At 33.0% G+C, this 16,522-nt stretch overlaps 2 protein-coding genes across 4 annotated transcripts in view; both read left to right on the top strand.

Moving 5' to 3' along the window:
- The first annotated feature begins 252 nt into the window (after nt 1-252).
- LOC134245643 (importin subunit beta-1-like) lies at nt 253-13,906 on the top strand. Of its 3 annotated transcripts, none has more exons than XM_062727925.1 (24): nt 253-419; nt 561-619; nt 2,771-2,953; nt 3,076-3,276; nt 4,681-4,757; nt 4,939-5,014; nt 5,117-5,176; nt 5,327-5,416; nt 5,543-5,653; nt 5,922-6,023; nt 6,557-6,728; nt 7,152-7,396; nt 7,704-7,834; nt 7,953-8,028; nt 8,146-8,217; nt 9,074-9,145; nt 9,336-9,480; nt 9,663-9,745; nt 9,837-9,944; nt 10,080-10,223; nt 11,676-11,781; nt 12,032-12,146; nt 12,371-12,529; nt 12,836-13,906. In XM_062727925.1, coding segments are annotated over exons 1-24 (2,628 nt in total). In that variant the 5' UTR covers nt 253-379; the 3' UTR covers nt 12,837-13,906. The 3 variants fall into 3 exon arrangements, with proteins under 3 accessions (XP_062583909.1, XP_062583908.1, XP_062583907.1); XM_062727924.1 differs by having other exon boundaries at nt 5,922-6,032; XM_062727923.1 differs by lacking the exon at nt 12,836-13,906 and having other exon boundaries at nt 5,922-6,032; nt 12,371-12,533.
- Nucleotides 13,907-16,193: 2,287 nt separating this feature from the next.
- LOC134245644 (importin subunit beta-1-like) overlaps nt 16,194-16,522 on the top strand; it is a 32,130-nt gene continuing 31,801 nt past the window's right edge. Inside the window, exons 1-2 of the mRNA XM_062727926.1 lie at nt 16,194-16,312; nt 16,437-16,495. Coding sequence (XP_062583910.1) covers nt 16,273-16,312; nt 16,437-16,495 — 99 coding nt within the window. The 5' untranslated portion in view covers nt 16,194-16,272. The remainder of the gene's footprint in view (nt 16,313-16,436; nt 16,496-16,522) is intronic.

The raw sequence follows: 16,522 nt of genomic DNA, 5'->3' as shown, positions 1-16,522 counted from the left end.
CATATACGCCACAGAAATTAATTGATGTGTGACATATGCTTTCGTTTTTGTAAAAACCGTATAATTGAGTTAAACATGAACCAAAAAAGTTTATTTTTGTGTAATTAATTATAAAAATGTGAGCTTTCATCAATACGCAAGTATAAAATATATTTATCATACCGAAATTTTGATTAGTTAAAATTTTAAGTATCCGCCCCTTTGTTGCAAATTCTACCAATGAAAAGTTGTGTTCTATAGTGTGTTGTGATCATACCCTCTTCTCCGCCATTTTGAATTCGTCCGCATTGCACATGGAGTACCGGTCCAGTAGAAAGGAACTGTTGTAGTTTATATATCGACATTAAATTATATCTACAGTCAGGTGTATGCGGAGAAAATGGATCTACTGAGTGTACTTGAGAAGACGGTCTCACCAGGTATTTTGTAAATGAATACAAAGAGGAAAAAACGAGAATTGTGAATGACACATTTCATAAAAAAAAAGTGATGATCATTACAAATTTTCGACGAATGATTCATTTTATCAGCTGATTATTGAAACTTTTTGTTCATTTTAGACCAACAAGAATTAGAAGCTGCACAACGATTTCTAGAACAGGCCGCACAGACTAATTTAGTAAGTGATGTAGTTTTGGTTTTGACCTCGCTCAAGCAAGGGTAAATGCACGTGTAAATCTGTGTGGGCCATAAGAATAATACACTCTATATATTTCAGATTTTTTTGTCAGATTAACCATGGTGTCAGTTATTATCTGGTGTATTTATTTTGCTCCAGAATTCAATCTTGCCCACAAGACTTCATTTTCCAGAATATAATCTTTCTCGCTTGCCCTCACTTTTTTAACAGGTTAGGAACAAACAGGATATGATATGATCTCAAGTATGTTATAAAAACAAGCTTTCACATCACATTTTTTTTGTCAACCGAAAAACTCGAGTCTACAAGATGTCTAGCGGCAGATCTAAAGCGTTATGGTTTTATATATTTGTCTTTGACCATAACGCTACAGATCCCATAATGCAATTTACAGTACAATATTTTTTGTGCACTTCTAGGGATAATTTCTCCGCTTTCTAGCATCGACAGATTAACTACCTTTCACTCCCTTATTCTAGGCACAATATTTACCTAATCTATATTTTATCCACCTCCCAACCATTTATAGTTGTGTCTTCAGGTAATAAACTCGCTTGCAGTGAATTTTCAGCAATCTAACAAATCATTTCAATCAAGTGAGTTTATCACTTGTAGAGACAACAATAAAGGGTTGGGAGATGGATAAAATATATAGATTAGTGAGATAATATGCTTTAGAATTAGTGAGTGAAAGGTAGTTAATTGACCGATGCTGTAAAAGTGGAGAAATTCTCCGCAAAAGTGCATAATAAAATACTGTACCGTAAATTGCACCTTTTTTCCATGACAGGATCTGTAGCATTATAAATGTATAAAATCTTAACACTACAGATCTGCAGCCACAAGATGCCCATATTAGTGGCAAAACTGATGTTGACAAAATGTAGAAGATAGTGGCAAGAGTGCATATCTAATAGTTTAGTCTCAATGATATGATTTTCATCCTTTATTATCAGAGCTGTGATTTTGATCTCTGATGATTCGCACCAGACGTAGCCAACGATTTATTTCTTTTAATCAAATACTGAAATCATTATTATCCCTTGTTAATACTGTATACATGGAAATTTTCGCCCCCGTTTTATTTTCGCCTTCTCCTTGATTGGGCAAATTTAAAATGGGACGAATTCAAATTACACCTAATAATTTATTAAACAGAACTATGACTGGGCGAATTTAAAATGGGGCAAAATTGTTAACAAGTTCAAGAGGGCAAAATAACACGGGGCAAAAATAACCCTGTATACAGTAGTACATGTCATTAGTCATTAATTACTACCATTTTGGAGATTTTTGTTCTATTTTTAATTATTCCAATGACTATTCTGTATTATTTGTTAAAGTACATATATTACGTAAAATGTGATACATAGCATTTTGATAATTGTGTTTATAAATAGGTTTACTGATCTGAGATACATGTCTTGGTTTTTTAGCAAATGATATTTTATAAGTGCTATAATTCACACTAATATTTAATTGAAAATCGCTTAATCAAACAACCAACCCAATCACCTATTTAATGTTACACATTATAATAGATGACACACAGCAATTAATCATTATTGAAAACAGGAGTTGGAGATTTTAACTTATAAAAAAAACTATTTCTAAATTGGACTTAAACAAGTAAGAAACATGTATTTAAAACCGTGACAACATATTTCCTTGGAAGGGGAGGGGGCAGATGTTAGAGAATTCCTTTTCTTCTTTGTCTTTTTAAGAGTACCAGTTTTATAAATTCAGAAAAAAATCACAGACTAGAAATAAATTCCTCTGGGCATTGAACATTCTTTTTCTGTGGAGGCCTTGTCAGTACATCAATCAATTACACCCCACCCCCTTTCACTCCTAGATAATTAGATATATCACACTTGCCAAATTCATGTATAAGAAGTGAGGAATAACACCTTAATTCAAAACCCGATTTCCAAAATATTAAATTTTGGGAAGAGGACAACTTTGTTTATTAATTGGAACACATAGACACATTGTGATTATGTTCAAAACAAATAGAAAAGGAAGAAGTTTTTAGACGGTTCTCTTTAATTTACAGTTTCAAATTCAGTTAAGGATATTTATAAAAAAAATAAAATAATAATAATAAATTACATTTTTTAATCTTTTTAGCAAGAATTTTTGAAATCCCTGTCGGAGATTTTAAAGCATGGAGGCAACAGTCCTGTCACACGAATGCAGGCTGGGCTACAGTTGAAAAATGCTCTCTACTCAAAAGATCCAAACATCAAGGCCGAATACCAACAGAGATGGCTGTCATTTCCAGAAGAAGTCAGAAATACAGTGAAAGCAAATGTAAGTTCTATTTGCTGATTTTGTGACAACACTCTTACCTGGTTTTGTGGAAATTATGTAGTTTTGTATCTTGTTCCAACTATGTTTGAATTGTTTGTAATGAAATTTTCTGATGATTTTAGATTTTGGCTGCATTGGGAACAGAAACAATCCGTCCAAGTTCAGCGGCCCAGTGTGTGGCCTACGTAGCATGTGCCGAGCTTCCCGCGGGTCTATGGCCTGATTTGATAGCCGTGCTGACTAGCAATGTGACCAACCAGAATAGTACCGAAATGATGAAGGAAGCTACGCTAGAGGCCATCGGATACATTTGCCAAGACATTGTAAGATTTATAGCATTGAAATAACTGATGAACAGGTCTCACAGGGATTTATCTAGCTATTTTGTTTTACTACCGTTTTATATGTAAAGGGGAAAAATGAGAGCAGCAGGCTCGACCTGAGCGCCGGAGGCGCGAATATTCTAGGGGGGTCCGAAAATTTTTAAATAAATGGAGCAAAATCCCCTTCTGAGTGTGTGGCCACAAAATCTTCACTTTTGAGACAAAATATTAAACAACAAAAAAAAAATTTAAACCAGGTCAGTACTTTACTGTATAGGGGGAAAATAACTCGCGGTGTTAATATTTGCTATATTCACGGTGTTAATAAATCCATGAATTCAAGAAACAGTGAATAATTTTTCAATAATCTCCATGTTTTATTTGGAAATTTGAGAATAGACTACGATAGGTTGACTACGACAGGTTGATATACATGTACATGCAGTACATGGTCGTTTCAGTAATTACGAGTGGTACTCGTCATTCAATTATTTTAATTATCACGCTTTACTTTAATTCAAATCGGCAGATAATAACTCGTGTTTGTTAAAAAGCTGTTTTAATAGCCAACGCTAGATGTTTCATCAATCAAAACACGTGGCCCATGGGTTTTGATTAATCCTCCGTAACTAATGTTACCATGTGTATTTGTCACCTGCATTATCATGCATATTAGTTTTTATCATTTTGGTTTAAAAAATCATTCAAATAAATATCTAACTTACTGAAGATGTGGAAGATATTATTTCGGCGAACTTAATAAACACATTTACTTCCGTCCATTGGGTTTTCGCCGCGTTGAAATGACATGCACTCATCGTAATAGCATATAGGAAAGTCATTTGACGTTTAGAGTGTAGAACTTTTAATAACTGCACTTGTTTTACTACAATTTTATATAGACCTACCCTGTTGTTCGTGAAATAAAAATAACGCTGAAGAATGTCGTTTACATGTAATTGTTTGTTTGATGAAAATTACAACCCGTTAATCCCCTATACAGTATTTAATTTTTTCTCTCAATATCTATCACAAATCAATTCTGTTTTTCATGTTTATTGTTTTTGTTGTTACTCCCTGGGTTTTGATTTAATAAATTTTTGAACTCTGCAATCGGACACGTATATTTTTGACATCATGGACATGGCACATGTTTACCGATCAATATCAACTAGAAGCTTGAATAATCCTTTTAAAAGCGTTTGAATGACTAGGATTGTGAATTAGGATATGCTGTTATTGTTTCATGATGTTTTAAATATTCTCTGTTTAATTGGAACTTTTCTATTTGAAAAAGGGGAATTTTTCTCCTTTCTCAGGTTATTATAAATATTTTAATACTTATTGTTTGCAAAAATCTGTCAATTTTATTTCTGGGTATTGAAATAAATTTTTGATTTCTAGGATCCAGAGATTTTACAAAGTCAGTCCAATGAAATTCTGACAGCTATTGTTCATGGAATGAAGAAGGAAGAACCTAGGTTATTATTTTATTACTTAAAAACTTCATTTGATTTTAAAGAGATAATTTATTCAATATAATTAAAGTAAATGTGAAATCTTTTCCTCATAGATCGATTGATGTGAATTGAAGAATCCTTTATTGGCTGATAACATTTATTCATTTCAAACTAACTTACATTGTTGTATTTCCTATTTTAGCAACCATGTGAGATTTGCAGCTACAAACGCATTATTGAATTCCCTAGAATTTACAAAAGCCAATTTTGACAAAGAGGTAAATTAATTCAGATTGGTCATATTGACTTGTTGATCTACTGTTTAAAAACTTCTTGTTTCTTTTATGAATATTAAATGCATTTTTTTCTTCATTTTATAGACGGAAAGACATTTCATCATGCAAGTTGTATGTGAAGCAACCCAATCACCAGACACAAGGGTGAGGTGTTCAACTCAAAGCATCAAGATTTTAGATGGAAAAAAAAATATTACAGCAGTAGAAAAGAACATCTTTATTGTAAACATACACGATTTAGTAATAAAAGTATTTCTTTAAAAAAGTAAATTATTTTGTGGCTTTGTTTTACAGGTTAGAGTTGCAGCTTTACAGTGTATGGTGAAGATTATGTCCCTTTATTACATGTACATGGAACACTACATGGGCCCAGCACTTTTTGCAGTGAGTAGTGTGCTTTGTCCATTTTCTATAGACACCATAGCTGAAATAACCCCTCTTAAAAAATGAAGCTCTCAAGTAAAAGGCAGATAAAATGTTGGTCATTGAGAGATTTGCTTTGGTTTACAGATAACAATGGAAGCCATGAAGAGTGATGTAGATGAAATTGCCCTCCAGGGAATTGAATTTTGGTCAACAGTTTGTGATGAAGAAGTAGACTTAGCCATTGAACTGTCAGAGGTATGCAAAACATTTGAATGAAAAAAAAAATGCTTGATGTATATATGGATGACAATTTTAAGATTGACCAATATGAAATGACTTGTAATAAAATATCTTCTTTTCATGAGCACAAGGCATGTCATAAAAAAAATTAACTGTTAATATTAGGTGTGACTTTTAAACATCATTATCAGAAAGTGTTTATAAATTCAACTAATAATGCAAAGAAATAGATTTTTACTAATACACAGTCCTAATAGATAACCAGTTGTGTGTGTTTTTTCAGGCTGCTGAGCAAGGAAGGCCGCCAGAAAGAACGAGTCGTTTCTACGCTAAAGGCGCTCTGCAGTATTTATGTCCTATCTTGTTACACAGCTTGACAAAGCAGGTAATGCATGTACGTATTCAGCTCACCTCCTGTTTATACTAATGCCAGATCATATTGCTACCAGGTACGTGATACTAAGCAGGAAGAGTATCAGCTGTAATATTATTGTAACCTGGAAGTTAATACAGTGTTAATTTCAGTCTAACATGAAATTTTATTTTTGAACTTGGAATACTTGGATTTAATTTATTTATTTGGTAAATATAATATTATTCATAATTCCTTGCAGTTTACACTAATTTGCTTGGTTGTTCAGTGGATTTTCATTATTTTTTCTGTAATCAGTAACATGCTATATTTGAGTTATATATTTTTTTTGTTTAAAATAACATACAATACTTAAGTATTAATCTGTTGTTGAAGTGGTAGATTTAAAAAACAAGTCATGTTTAACACCTTCTGCTCCACCATATTTAGATGCTTATAATTCCAACCAATATTCATAAGATTAGGAGAGAAAATGATAAATAGTCATTTTAGGGGGAAATTTCTTTTTTTTTTTAATTGAATATGAATTTACAATTTTAATGCAGGAGGAGGTTGATGATGACGATGAATGGAACCCGTGTAAGGCTGCGGGGGTCTGTCTGATGCTGATGGCCACCGGGTGTGAAGATGATATCGTACCCCACATCTTACCATTCGTAAAGGACAACATCCACAATCAAGACTGGCGCTTCAGAGATGCTGCTGTCATGGCTTTTGGTGGGTTGAACTTACTGAATTTTAAGTTTCTTTTGATAATTACAAATCAGAGAAATTGAGTATTAAATCAGCATTTATATACAAAGACAAATGAGAGGGATGGAATTAAAGATTACTTTTTAGTCGTCTGAGCCAAATGGCCCTGAAAAACGGTATAAATTAATCATAGAGTTTAATAAAAAGGTTTTAGTAAATAAATTGTAATTTCATCGTCATGTTATTGAGGATCTCTACACGTATGAAGTATAATTGATTTTTGTTGGTGTAAAAATTTATTTGTCTGAAAAAGAAAATGACTTAAGCATGCCTTGTTCACATGTACAGAAACACAACTTTGTAAACATTAACTGCAAATTTCATCATTTGTTAGAAAATCCAGGTTTTCTCTTATAATGATCAGCATTCTATTAAATGTGTTTCTAGGTTCCATTTTAGAGGGTCCTGATCCTGTGAAGCTGAAACCAATAGTAGAGCAAGCCATGCCGATGTTGATAGAGTTATTGAAGGACTTGAGTGTGGTTGTGAGGGACACGGCCGCCTGGACCGTGGGGCGGGTCTGTGAGATCTTACCGGACGCCGTCATCACAGAGCAATGTCTACAACCCCTACTACAGGCCATGGTGGAAGGCCTAGCTGCTGAACCCAGGGTCGCCAGTAATATATGTTGGGTAGGTGTTACTGTATAATGTGAGCTGGGGGAATTATATTTATGTGCAGTTGTGTATTCTGGTCTATTTGATTTGTGGAGACAAATGGATGATTACAATCACGTATGCTTAAAACACATGAACTTGACTACATTTAATATTTTAAGGATAAAGTACCCAGTGCAGAGTTCAAGTACTTAACAAATACTGAATATAAGGACATACTAGTAATCACTTATCTAAAGAGCTTTTGATGAACACCTGTGTTGTGTAGGAATATATACAATTAAGATTTCAGAAGTATTTGATGTAACATTGGGTTTTCCAGGCCTTTTCCAGTTTAGCGGAGGCTGCCTATGATAGTGCAGATACTGGAGATGAGAACTCGGAGCCAGCCACTTACTGTTTATCTACCTACTTTGAACCTATTATAGAAAAACTAATTCAAACTACAGATAGGTAGGCTTGTGATATGATATATTTAAACATTGATGTTATGGAAATTTTCCATGTTGAGCATTCTTTTTTTTGCAATTTTGTCATTTGACTTAAAAGTTGCATGATTTTCTTTACGTAGATCTGACGGAAACCAACATAATTTAAGAAATGCAGCTTATGAAGCATTAATGGAAATGATTAAAAATAGTCCTAAGGTTTGTAGAATTTACTTTTGTTGTGTGCATGTTGCTTGTTTGCTTCATTTGGACTGTGTTTAGATAAAAACGAAGCCTAATGTTACATTAGTTGAATTCAATCTGTCTTATTTTTAGGACTGCTATGCCATTGTCCAAAAAACAACAGTAGTTGTGTTAGAAAAATTGGAAAGGGTGCTGCAGATGGAGGTAAATGTCTTTTTCTTGCTCATTTAAATGATGCTTTAAGAAATTTGAAGTATTTGATGAAGCAGCATGAAAATGTATTTATTTTTAGGTAGTGTTGTCAAATCGGTTGAAAATCAGAATTGATTAATCGGTAGCATCGGTTGACCCTAACCAACTGATCATCGGCCAATAATCGAATCGGTAACCCTTTGCATAAAATGCACATTATATTTACCAAGGGGTAAATAAAATTTAGAATTTTATTTTTAAATAATGTAAGTTAAAGGTGCATTGTACAGATCGAAATTCTAAAAACAGTATGTATGCAGTTTGATTTACAATTTAAGTAACACAGATTTTTGCACGATTAGGAATAACATAAGCATTGACAGATCAGGTTTTAATTCACATGATTATCTAAAATATATATGGAATTCATTTTTTAAACTATTATAAGACATTTAATATTGCTAATCCTTGTGATTCCACATGAAATGAAAAGTGAATTCCCCCAAATACTGAAAACTACTATATTTCATCTATACAAGTAGTTTAGTTTCTTCAGTTTAGAAATACAATTATCATTATCTTTTGATTTATTTTAAACAGATTTTAAGTACATGTATTGTAAAATAGGTCGTAAAGGACAACGCTTTGAAGATATATAATTTGAAAAAAGAGTCTGTTCTTCAAATAAAAGTGAGAAAACTATAAAAAAAAAAAAGATATGTGCTGAAATATACCGATTAATCGATTGTTAAAATCTCAAATCGATTGTCTATAATCGACAGCCTTTCCGACCGATCATCGATTATAAATCGATCATCGTGACAACACTATTTTTAGGTTAAAACATCTGTTAATCCTTGTCTTTCAGAATATGATTCAAGTTTCTACAGATCGGGCCCAATACAATGATCTACAATCTCTGTTGTGTGCAACATTACAGGTATGTGATTTTGCCAAAATATAACTTGTATGAGAAAGATGAATTAGTTTTAACCTGTATTTTAGGTAAATGTCTTTTACTAAATAGTTAAGACTTAAACATTAGTTAACACTTGATTAGTATTTCTGGATTTGAAGTTCTCTTACTCTTAATTAAGAAATCTGAAAACCTATTGTTGGTATCTTTTCAGAGTGTTCTCAGGAAGGTGGCTCCTGAGGATGCGCCCAGCATTTCGGACCAGGTGATGAGTGCTCTGTTACGTATGTTCACAACCTCTGGGAAGGCAGGGGGTGTACAAGAGGATGCTCTCCTGGCTGTGTCCACACTGGTAGAAGGTACACTTATCACTTACTATGACTGTGCTTTTATACCAAGTGAATTTTAAAATTGCTGTGTTTACACTGCATTGTGTATGCTGCCCTGTCAAATCTTCTCTGAAAATACATTTATACATGGAATTTGATATAATGATAATATAGAAGTAAGATTTTAAAATATACATATGCATTTGTTTCAGTTCTGGGAGACAATTTTATGAAGTATATGGAAGCATTTAAACCATGTTTGATTGTTAGCTTGAAAAATTCCGAAGAACATTCAGTAAGTATGTCATTGAAGAAAAATTTCAAATTTTGAAGTAGATGTAAAATTCTGTGTAAACTACTATTATGAATTTGGTTATCATTTTCAGGTGTGTCTGGCAGCTGTAGGACTAGTAGGAGATTTATGCCGAGCTCTAGGACAAAAGATGTTACCATACTGTGATGAAATAATGGTGTTATTGCTTGAAAATTTAGGGGTGATTGCCTGATATACATCATCCTTTCACTGGTTGATAAATAAACTGTCTGATATAAAATTATGGTATTTAATTTTCACATTTCAGCATCTTATTTTGAAGTAGAAATTTTTTTTAAATATTTTTTCTTTTCAGAATTCTACTGTGCATAGATCAGTAAAACCTCAGATTTTATCTGTGTTTGGTGACATTGCATTGGCCATTGGACCTCAGTTCAAGAAATACCTGGACATAGTCATGAGTACTCTACAACAAGCTTCCCAGGCACAAGTAGAAAAGGTATGAAGGGGTTTTCCAACCATATCTTGTAAGATACTGAGTTCATTTAAATGTAAAAACCTGGAAATTGTATCTTTCATTTGAAGTTTGGGGTTGCCCATTCATGCCTAGACTTAGTGTTGTCAAGTCGGTTGAAACTCAGAATCGATTAATTGGTAACATCGGTTGACCCGATCATCGGCCAATAATGGAATCAGTAACCCTTTGCATAAAATAGGCATTAGATTTTATAAAAATTAGAATTTTATTGTTAAGGTGTTTCCACCCTTACAATTTTATAGGTTCAAAGTACAAAAACTGCATTTATTTTCATTTAATATACTTTAAACTTTCCAATTACTGCAAAAATTGTATGGGTCACCATATTATTTAAGATGCGAAACATAAATACACAAAAATGTCAACATAGGCACATTTTTTGTAAACAGTATTATGAAAAATATGTTAAAACTGGTAAAAATGCACAACTCTGATGCTGAGTGTTCCTAAATACTTACTACTTAAAAGATACTATTGAATTGTGAATATCAGGAAAACTTTTTTACAATAAAGCAAATGCCTGAATGAGGGGACCTTAGAAGGAGTTATTGCCCTTGTCAACATTTTTAAAAGATTAAATAATTGATTAAAATGTAGAAAATATGATTTTTTAAAATTCTTTAACTTAACAATATTTATCATTACACCTATTGTAAAGCATTCTTCCAAGAGGTATTGTTGTATTTGGTATGAATTTAAACTAATTGCAGTTTTTGCAAAAACCTATGACATCATAGGAGGGTGGAATTACCTTAAATAATGTAAGTAAAGGTGCATTGTACAGATCGAAATTCTAAAAACAGTAAATATGCAGTTTGATTAACGATTTCAGTAATACAGATTTTTGCATGATTAGGAATTACTTGGCTGGGAAAAGTAAGCATTGACAGATCAGGTTTTAATTTACATGATCATCTAAAATGTATATGGAATTAATTTTTTAAACTGTTATAAGACATTTAATATTGCAAATTCCTTGTGTTTCCATATGAAATGACAGGTGTATTTCCCAAAATACTGAAAATTAATATATTTCCTTTAAACAAGTACATGTAGTTTAGTTTCTTCAGTTTAGAAATACAAATATCATTATCTTTTGATTAATTTTAAACAGATTTTAAGTACATGTATTTTAAAATAGTAAAGGACAACTCTTGAAAGATGTATATTTTGATAACAAAAGCCTGTTCTTGAAATAAAAGTGAGAAAACTGTAAAAAAAAAAAAAGATATGTGCTGAAATATACAGATTAATCGATTGTTAAAATCTCCAATCGATTGTCTAGAATCGACAGCCTTTCCGACCGATCATCGATTATAAATCGATCATCGTGACAACACTACCTAGACTATTCCAAATTGTTTCAAATGTTTAAGATTTATCCAAAAAATTAGCTAAATTTTATTTCTATAGACTGACTATGACATGATTGATTACCTGAATGAACTAAGAGAAGGTTGTCTAGAAGCTTACACAGGAATTGTGCAGGGATTAAAAGGAGACGGGGAACAACCAAATGGTGGGTATAGTGACAGTTAACTTGAAAAGGAATCAAACAACTGTAGTTATAGATGCAAAAAAATTATTTCAAAATAATCTACCAAGATCTTCCCCTTATAAAGATCAGTAAAAATGTATCTCTTATAAAAGATAACTGATTTCGTCAATCTCCTTCAAATAGCAAGACATTTCAACATTATTACAACAATATAAGAAATTAGCAAACTTTTTACATAATCATAAATTCATGATATAATTTTGTATTCCAGCTGATGTGAATCTAGTACAACCCCATGTTGGTCATATAATGTCCTTTATAGAACATATAGCATTGGATGAGGATCATTCAGATGAAAATATATCAGCCTGTTGTGGTCTTATTGGGTAAGGTTACTCAGATGTCATTAAATTGGCATTTTTAATAAATATGAAGACATACAGTGATATGAAGGATCTAAAGATGGAAAAATGTTGTGTAAATAGAAACTGAGAAAACGATATTTCTGAGGTAGTAAAATGAACATTTAAAATGGCAGTCAGTTGTGAAGTATGCGAGCTCCAGGGAGCATGTTTTATTAGTGTTTAATGAGATACATGTGATTTTTCAGGGATTTGTGTACAGCATTTGGAGCAGGTATGCTGCCACTTGTTGACAAAGAATCCATCCAAGGATTGCTAACCAAAGGCCGACGGTCCAAAGCATCCAAGGCCAAAACTCTAGCCACATGGGCTACTAAAGAAATACGCAAACTAAAAAATGCCTCATGGTAAGTTGATGGTTTTCTTTTGGCCCAGAAATATTTTGTATACTGATTAGAATATTTTAGATAATGATGTCAGTAGACAAGGGTTACATATGAGAAATGATGCAAAGTTGCTGCTTTGTTATATTTACTAGATTTATTTGCAGATCTTAAAGATTTTGTCCGAAGATGGATCAAGTTTGCCACTTCATGCAGTTAACTTTGACTTCAGTTTAACATTAAGCCAGAATGTACATTAGAAAGTGGGACATCATTTCAATGAGTAAACTTGGCCTTTTTTTTTTTTTTTTTTTTTTTTTTTTTTTGCAGATGACAGACTGTGAAACAGAAGGATTTCTGTGTTGGGATTTAACATCAGTTGACAGTCGAAGCTATAAAGTGAGGTGTGTGAGGGAGAGACTTGCTAAACACTTCTATCCGCGAGAGAGGGGAGCGAGTGAGGGGAGAGAGACATCTCAAATTGTTTACCCACAACAAAAAATAAACAAACAAAAAATAGCCCCCACCATACACTGGAAACACTGAGGTATCACTGAGGGATAAAGACGAGGAGTCCGCGTTACCACCTAGTCTTTCAATGTTTACACTGCAAACAAAACATGCATGGCCTTTTCCAGTTTGAAAATTTTTGTATTATGTATACAAAGTATTTATGAAACAAATGCCCAGATCTATTTTTTCCCTATTATAAATGGTGCAAAATGTATTTTAATTACTACAATCATGAAGTGCTATTTCTATGCTCCGACAATATTTTACTGGCAAAGATTTAGTATATGTCTTTTTAGTTGAAAGCGAAAATTTTGAAAAATGGCAAGAATTGAAAGTACCTTTGATTTAAGGTATCCTCTTTAAGAGATAGTGACGTCTTGCTGAAATGAACCTTGAGAAATCAAATTATTTTTCTTTTGATATGGCTTTTGGTTAATCAATCCTGGCATGGGCTAGTGCACATGTGCCAAATGTTTTTGGCTTCCTATACAGGCAGTGGCAACCCAGTTGTTCAATTTTACACAAATAAAACATAACACATTCATTACAGACAAAATTGTGAGAGAGTTTTCACATAAAAGATTTATTACTTGTAATGCATGTTACAGCATTGACACTTTGTTTTGCATTTTTTATGTTCCTCTATCCTTTGGCTGTACTGAGCAGCAGTATAAAAAAAAAACCAAACCTATAAATTTAAATTGATGAGATTTTGATGTAAATTTATTATATGAAGACAGATTAATTCAGAGCATTTTTGGTGACCCAAGAAAATCATTGGTTGTTAATGGCTTAAAAGCTGGAATAGTGCTAATTTTATTGTTTATTTTGTTTGTAGAAAAGGGGGGAGGGTGAAAAATGTTACAATAAATTGATTTGCATTAGCAATGATTGTCTGTTTTATTTGTATTTCTATATATTGGTTGTGGCCGTAGTAGAGACTTGATTAAAAGTAAAATAGTGAAAGGTAAAGGTCAGTTATTCACAATTCTATAACTGTGTAACACTATTTTCTGGATGATATCATTAAAGGTTATCGATATATGATATTGTCATATTGAAGTTTTAAATCGCACATTCCTCATTCCATTGAAAAACCATATTGATCTTGGTCAAGATGGAAAGTTGCAAAAATAAATGTACATATTAGACAACCACAAATCATCTGGATATCAGAAAGCATATCTAGAAAAGTCCAATAAATATAATTTTTTGATGCTTTTCTACTTATTTGCTCACCTGAGCTGAAGACTCAAGTGAGATTTTCTGATCAAAATTTGTCTGTTATCTGTTGTTGTAAACTTTTCACATTTTCATCTTTTTCTCAAGAACCATTAGGCCAATTTCAACTAAACTTGCCACAAAGTATCCTTGGGTGAAGGGGATTCAAGTTAGCTCAAATGAAGGGCCATGCCCTATTCCAAGAGATGATAATTATGAATTGGCAAAAAATTAATGGCATCTTTTAAAAATCTTTTCTCAAGAACCACTGGACCAGGAAAGATAAAACTCATATGGAATTATTCTCAGGTGGTGCTAAAAACATGACCCATGAGGGTAGGGTGGGTCCACAATGGCTGATCAAAGTTTTACAAAGGAATATATAGGAAAAATCTTTTTTCTCAAGAACAGCAAAGCCTTGATTGGAGATATTTATAAATTGGAAGCATCCTTAGGTTGTGTAGATTGAAGTTTGGTCATAACATGACCCCCGGGGTAGGGGTGTGGCCACAATAGCTGATCAAAGTTTTTCGAGTTTTACATAGGAATATATAGGAAAAATCTTTAAAAAATTTCTTCTCAAGAACTGTGAAGTCATTATTGGTCATATTTATATGGAAGCATCTGCAGGTTCAAGTTTGTTCAAATCATGACCCTTGGGGATAGGGTGGGCCCACAATAGACTATCAAGGGTTAACAGGAATACTCGTATATAAGAAAAAATCTCATGAATATCAAAGCCATGGTTGGTCATACATGTATTTATATGGAAGTATCCTCAGGCTGTGAAGATTCAAGTTTATTCAAAATCATGACCCACTGGGTAGGATTGAACCACAATGGATGATTCAAGTTTAACATAAGAGTATATAGGAAAAATCTTCGCAAGAACAGCAAAGCCATGGTTTGTCATTTTATTTGGAAGCATCCTCAGATAGTGTAGATTTATGTTCAAATTGTACCCCTCCCCCTTACCCTCAACATGAGTTGTCCCAACCTTCACCTAAAAGGCCTGCCTTTTAGGTGAAGATTGGGACAACTCATGTGATAAGCTTTTTAATACTAAACTGATTTTTGCTTTTTTCCTAGCCACAGTACTCAGGTGAGCGATGTAGCCCTTGGGCCTCTTGTTTTTTTTTTCTTTTTTGTTTAAAATGGGGAATTCACATAATTTTACTTTTCTAATTACCCTGGAAGTATCATGCTTTTCTATATCTTTTCTTTTTTTAATTGCAATAACTTTTTCGAAATCAGAATGTCAAAGATCAAGGTCAGAAATTTATATAATTATTAAATGGTTGATTCGGATCATGACTAGTTCTCGGTTTTTGTTACAAAATTTTATTTTTTTAAAAGAGTCCAATGATTTTGAGGTCGAATTTGATTGATTTCATGTTGTTTAATGTCCCTCGAGAGAATTTTTCACTCATATGGAGACGCCACCATGCACTTGGCGGTGGAGAGATACAAATTTTGTCCTATTCTCAGCACTGAGGGCCATTGAGCAGTCCACGTCCCACAGTGGGATTAGAACCCACGACATAAGGATCAACTCCTTACTTCGCGACTGTAGAGCAGACGCTCTAACCATTGCTCCACGCGGGCGACCCTTATAGAAATATCGGTATCCCATTCGTTCTGAGGTGCTTTTAGATAAAATATCAAACTTGAGACGGAAACATAAATTCCCTAAAGCAACTTGTCTTTGTTAAAGAGTTTGATTTGAAAAACCTTCAAATAGGCAATTATAGTGGGTTTTTTTTAAACTTATTCGATACTCAAGAGCACGCTCGGAGTATGATCAGTTTATAAACTGGAGGCTACTGGCAGAAAAGTTAATGCCACGGGAAATTTCTACAACCTCGTTTAAAGCAGTGATGATAACTAGTATACTTGAGATGTATTTCGGAGTTGGGAAGGATGTCCGGTATACAAAGCGATACAGACAGGATCAGTTATAACATATGTGCATAATTGTATTATACAAAAATAGATTACATGTATCCATGCATGGTTAATTGTGTGAGGACGAAATGGATTTATTAAGCGTACTCGAGCTTACAATCTTACCAGGTACAGTTTGGATAAACATTTATTTGGTTATAAAGAGTGAATTTTTATTCATTTATTCATTAATTATTTTATGAGAGTGAATTGGTAAAGTAAAACACGATCATTAATTCAACTTTTATTTTAGACCAAAAACTGTTAGAAGATGCCCAAAGAATTCTAGAACAAGCCGCACAGTTTGATCTAGTAAGTTGGCTATTTTTCTAATGACTT

The sequence above is a fragment of the Saccostrea cucullata genome, unplaced genomic scaffold (assembly GCF_032062105.1).
Source record: "Saccostrea cucullata isolate Sc308-1 unplaced genomic scaffold, CSIRO_AGI_Scuc_v1 ctg181, whole genome shotgun sequence".
Lineage (NCBI taxonomy): Eukaryota > Metazoa > Mollusca > Bivalvia > Ostreida > Ostreidae > Saccostrea > Saccostrea cuccullata.
Note: the sequence above shows the minus strand (reverse complement) of the source record. Positions and strands in the feature narration are given on the sequence as shown.

Coding starts and splice junctions, on each gene's coding strand:
- LOC134245643 (XM_062727923.1), top strand. CDS start 380: ATGGATCTACTGAGTGTACTTGAGAAGACGGTCTCACCAG. Junction 5,015..5,116: donor AAGCCAATTTTGACAAAGAG/GTAAATTAATTC, acceptor TTCATTTTATAG/ACGGAAAGACATTTCATCAT. Junction 10,224..11,675: donor CCCAGGCACAAGTAGAAAAG/GTATGAAGGGGT, acceptor TTATTTCTATAG/ACTGACTATGACATGATTGA.